Source organism: Achroia grisella, unplaced genomic scaffold, assembly GCF_030625045.1.
Source record: "Achroia grisella isolate CSIRO2021 unplaced genomic scaffold, CSIRO_AGI_Agris_v1 utg1056, whole genome shotgun sequence".
Lineage (NCBI taxonomy): Eukaryota > Metazoa > Arthropoda > Insecta > Lepidoptera > Pyralidae > Achroia > Achroia grisella.
Genome location: NW_026712564.1, coordinates 105,024 through 110,290, shown reverse-complemented (window position 1 = coordinate 110,290; position 5,267 = coordinate 105,024). Strand labels below are relative to the sequence as shown.

The 5,267-nt window shown below is 60.0% G+C and overlaps 1 protein-coding gene across 1 annotated transcript; it reads left to right on the top strand.

The window, feature by feature from the left end:
- The first annotated feature begins 628 nt into the window (after positions 1-628).
- LOC131848403 (uncharacterized) lies at positions 629-4,297 on the top strand. The gene is made up of 3 exons (XM_059198278.1): positions 629-711; positions 1,108-1,180; positions 2,063-4,297. Exons 1-3 carry the CDS (start codon positions 629-631, stop codon positions 4,295-4,297), a joined length of 2,391 nt encoding a protein of 796 aa, XP_059054261.1.
- The last annotated feature ends 970 nt before the right edge of the window (positions 4,298-5,267 follow it).

Sequence of the window (5,267 nt, the reverse complement as noted above, 5' to 3'; positions counted from 1 at the left end):
GGAACGGTGGCCGAGCAATGGTTTGGTTCTGGTACGCCCCGGGCGGGATAGTAGACGTTCCTTCGGGATACTGCTACTATGTCGGCCAGTAGCCCGGCGAGTAGGGGGTGGGCGCTGTTTAACGGCGCCCGTCCAATTATGGTGGCGTGCCACCTAGGCCGATTTCGGCGAGAGGGCAACGCGAGCGGCTAGGACAATGGGTCCTGACCCCAACCGGGACCCGTCCAGGCCGTGAGCGAAGCATTCGGGTCGGGTCCGGTGGTGCCTTGCGCATAGCCGGACTGACTCACACCGCAAACTTGCACTGGGTGTTGATGACAGGAGGTCGTCCACTTAGTGTGAGAGCGGGGGTCCTGGGTTCGCCCGGGGCTGCGAGGAGCCAACCTCTATAAAAAACCGCTCGCGGTCGGGTCAGAGTTATGAGGAGGACGGAGTTGCGGGCAGGAGTGCCCGTAGACGACGGAGTTGTCTCTGGCCAAGACTGCGAGTGTATCATCATACCGTAAACTTGCACCGGGTGTGATGACAGGAGGTCGTCCGCTCGGTGTGGGAGCGGGGGCCCTGGGTTCGCTCGGGGCTGCGAGGAGACAACCTCTATAAAAAACCTCTCGCGGTCGGAGTCAGAGTCATGAGGAGGACGGAGTTGCGGGCAGGAGTGCCCGTAGATGACGGAGTTGTCTCTGGCCAAGACTGCGAGTGTATCTTCATACCGTAAACTTGCACTGGGTGTGATGACAGTGGTCGTCCGCCCAGTGTGAGAACGGGGGCCCTGGGTTCGCTCGGGGTTGCGAGGAGACAACCTCTATAAAAAACCTCTGGCGGTCGGCGCGGCTGTCGACGAGGAGGACGTCGTCCGGGCGAGGAGCGCCCGCAGACGACGGAGTCGACGCGGCGTGAGAAGACAGCGGGAGGATCGTTGCTAGGCGTCTTCGGACGCTGGGCAACATTCGAGGAGGCAACACTACCGGCGCCTACGGTTTAACCGTGTGGCGCGGTAGTGCTTACGGAGGATACGGTCCCGGAGGCGCATCGCGAATCTGGGTAAGTATTCACGAGTAGGCAGCTCCCGATTTTAACATGTTAAGATCGGGAGTCCTATCTGCGGAGGACATCCCCGGGCTGCGCCTTGGTGCGGTTTGGTGGGCAGACTGCTGACGGCGCAGGGAGTACGTCGCCGAAGGTAAGTATGCGTGTGTCGCCCCGACCCGTCGGGGCACCGGGCGGAGCGGTGCCTTCAGGACCGCTTCCGTCCGGCGGGAAGGCTATACGCGGTCGCGGCTGCGGTGCGCTTCTAGCGCAACGCAGCGGCGATCGCGGCCTTTGCGTGGGGGGCGGAAGGTGTATTTTTCACCCGAAGCCCCAACTTGGACACTCGGAGCGGAGGATGTAGGGGCATCCGAAGTTCCCAGGAGGCGAGTGATCCGTGGAGTGTGGGCGTGGAGTGGTCCCCGCGCCCAACTTCGGCGGCTCCTTCACTGGAGACCCGCGGCCGGAGTGCGGTCGAATGCAAATGCGAACCCGCACGAAGGCGTCTTTCGTGGTTCATGGAGGAACACCGAGGGGTTTTGGTGGGTCGGATTCGTCCAGTCCCACAGTATTCGTCCGCTCCCCTTCATAAAGGCGGACGTTTCGGTATTGAAACCTTTCCCCTCGTTAAAAAAAAAAAAAAAAAAAAAAGGTTAGGTTGATATGGGTATTTTTTTTTTTTTTTTTTTTTTTTTTTTGTAAATAGTTAGGTTTAGTTTGTATATTTGTAAATAGTTTTCTTCTTCGTTTTCTTTTGTTGTCTTCGTTTTATATTAGTTCTTTTTGTTGTTTTTGTCTGTCCTTTTCTGTCCTTTCTTCCTTTCTATAGTTTTGTTTTGTTCTTCTTTTTCCTTTTCTGTTTTGATGCGGGACCAAACCCGGGTAAAAAAGGAACAAAGATGAAAATGGCCAGCAGGAAAAACGAAATACTCCAGGGAGGTACCACCCGTAAATCGGGTGGAGAATCCTCCACCGTCGCACCGGGCAAGCCGGGGGCGGTCAGCCCCATGTATCTGGAGGGGGCAACTGAGGCCAGAGGAAGGGGGTTGAAAGAGGAGAGGCGAGAGTGGTGGTTGTGAGGAGCGTGGAGCTGGATAGGAGAAGCAGGAGTGAGTGCGACGAGGCGGAGTACTACTTGGAGCGCTCCGACTCGTCGCTCTCATTCTACTCGGAGGATGACGCTGTAGGAGGAAGCGGGCCCAGCACATCTCGGGCCTCGCTGCGCAAAAGGAGGATGATAGAGGTTGACGCAGACCCGGATTTGGAGTTTGATGAGGAGGTCGAAGTTGTCGAAGTCGTTGCGACTCCAACTTCAAAAAAAGGAAAGACGCCCATTAAGGGCAAATACACGGACTCGACACAGGCAAAGGCCCAATTGGCCGCCGCCATGGATTGTGACATCCAGAGGGAGGCAGCAGTCGCAGTAGCGAATGCTCCGAAACCGTCGGCGCGCCCTACCACCCGCAGGCCCTCGACTGAGGACTCGAAGCGCGCCGACGTGTTGGGATCGGATATTCGGGAGTGTGCCCTGAGAGTCCTCGAAGCCGTGAGGAAATCCGGCCACTTGAAGGGCACAGTGGTCAAAGAGATAAAGGACGCCGTCGCTACCATCCGCGCGGCGTCTGAATCACTTGTAGACAGGACCGCATCATCAGAGTGTGCAGCGTTGCGCCGGGAAAACTCCCGTTTGGCCAACGAACTGGTGGACATGCGGGAAATGTTGACGGGAATGAGGCAGGAAACCGCCAAATATTACTTGGAGCTGAAGACCCTCAAGAACACCATGGGGGCTTCCGCCAAGGGCATGGACGAGCTTGCAATGCTCAAGGCGGAAAGAGCGGAATGGGAGAAGGAAATGGCAGCTACACGAAGTTCCTTCCAAGATCTCCTGAAGAGAAGCACGGAGGATCGGCTAGCGCTTGCGACAGCACAAAGGGAGTTGGCAGATGCCAAAGCCGCATTGGCGAAATCGTCGGAGTCTGTGGCTATGGAGATGACGCCCGAAGCTCAAGCTGTTAGTCCGAGTGAAGCACCGACTATCAGCGAGAGCGTCGAGGCGCGAATTGTGAGACAAATCGGGGACATCTTCAATGCCCGGTTTGAGAAAATCGAGGAGCTTGTGGGCAGGCAAAACATCTCGCCGCCCAAACGCGCCACGGCCGCACCCCGAACACCTGGGGCGGCTAAACAGGGAGGTTCCTCGGCGCCTGTAGCCGGCACTAGTGGGGCGGGATTGAGTGCTTCTCAGCCGCTTCCCACTACCAAGGAGCAATGGACGACAGTCGTCCGGCGTGGGAAGCGCGCCAAGGGGGCGAAGGGCAAGGAGTCAGCCCCAGCCACCCAGGCGCCCACTGGAGGGGCGAGACCAGCCCAAAAGGAGGCAACACCGAAGGCGACTAATGAGGCCGCCAAGAAAAGGAACGCGAGAAGGAGGCAGTTCCGACCTCCGCGATCCTCGGCGATAGTGCTCACGCTACAGCCGGGGGCCGCGGAGGCAGGATCAAGTTACAGCTCGGTGCTCCGAGAGGCCCAACAAAACATCCGGTTGGATGCCCTCGGAATCACCGAGCTGGGCTTTAGACTGGCGGTAACAGGGTCCCGCATACTTGAAGTGCCGGGACCAGTGGAGGAAAGCGGCGGAAAGGCAGATGCCCTCGCCGCCAAGCTGTCGGAGATCCTTCCGGCAGATGTAGTTGCCGTCACCAGGCCGGTCAAGTCCGCGGAGTTCCGCGTCTTGGACCTGGACGACGCCACTGCCACAGCAGACGTGGTGGCAGCCGTAGTGCGTGAGGGAGACTGCGCCGAGGCCTCCGTAAAAACGGGGGAGATCCGGCGCTCTCCCTCAGGGAGTGGCTCTGTCTGGGTCCGAGCCCCGATAGGGGCAGTGAAGCGGCTGGTGGATGCCGGCAAACTCAGGGTGGGGTGGACGATGGCACGGGTGCGGTCCTTGGATCCCCGGCCGTTGCGGTGCTACCGCTGTCTGCTCACGGGTCACGTGGGCCAGCGGTGCACCGCCAAGGAGAACCGCGGCGGAGCTTGCTTCCGTTGCGGACAAGACGGCCATAAGGCCGCAACGTGCACCGCCCCTTCGCCGCATTGCCCGTATTGTGCGGCGGCGAAGAGGAAGGCGGACCACAAGATTGGGAGCACCAAAGGGTGCCGTCCGCCCAAACAGGCGGCGAGAGTGGAGGCGATGGAGGCCGAGTCCGGCCCGTCACCTCCCACCACGGGCCTCGCGGCAGCCGATGCGGGGGCGTCGGCTGTCACCTAAGGCGGTGTGAGGCCAGGAGTAGGCGCGCGTGGTGTCCGCGCGCGCCACTCAGGAGATGGGCTGAAGAGCCCGCGCTGCCGGGGTTTACGGTTGAATGTCTCGATCCCGTAACCCCGGCACCATAGCGCTCGGAGGACACCAAGGGGTTTTAGCCGGTAGGAGTCCGGCAGTACCCCCACGCTTCCCCCGGGGCGTGCGGGTCTCCATGACGGATTTCCCCTTGTAAAAAAAAAAAAAAGGTTAGGTTAGGTTGGGCGTGGGTCGGGCAACCTCCTAGTATGGGCCTGCCATTGGGAGGCTTCCCCATCCTCGTGGATACGTCCGCGGGGAACGGTGGCCGAGCAATGGTTTGGTTCTGGTACGCCCCGGGCGGGATAGTAGACGTTCCTTCGGGATACTGCTACTATGTCGGCCAGTAGCCCGGCGAGTAGGGGGTGGGCGCTGTTTAACGGCGCCCGTCCAAATATGGTGGCGTGCCACCTAGGCCGATTTCGGCGAGAGGGCAACGCGAGCGGCTAGGACAATGGGTCCTGACCCCAACCGGGACCCGTCCAGGCCGTGAGCGAAGCATTCGGGTCGGGTCCGGTGGTGCCTTGCGCATAGCCGGACTGACTCACACCGCAAACTTGCACTGGGTGTTGATGACAGGAGGTCGTCCACTTAGTGTGAGAGCGGGGGTCCTGGGTTCGCCCGGGGCTGCGAGGAGCCAACCTCTATAAAAAACCGCTCGCGGTCGGGTCAGAGTTATGAGGAGGACGGAGTTGCGGGCAGGAGTGCCCGTAGACGACGGAGTTGTCTCTGGCCAAGACTGCGAGTGTATCATCATACCGTAAACTTGCACCGGGTGTGATGACAGGAGGTCGTCCGCTCGGTGTGGGAGCGGGGGCCCTGGGTTCGCTCGGGGCTGCGAGGAGACAACCTCTATAAAAAACCTCTCGCGGTCGGAGTCAGAGTCATGAGGAGGACGGAG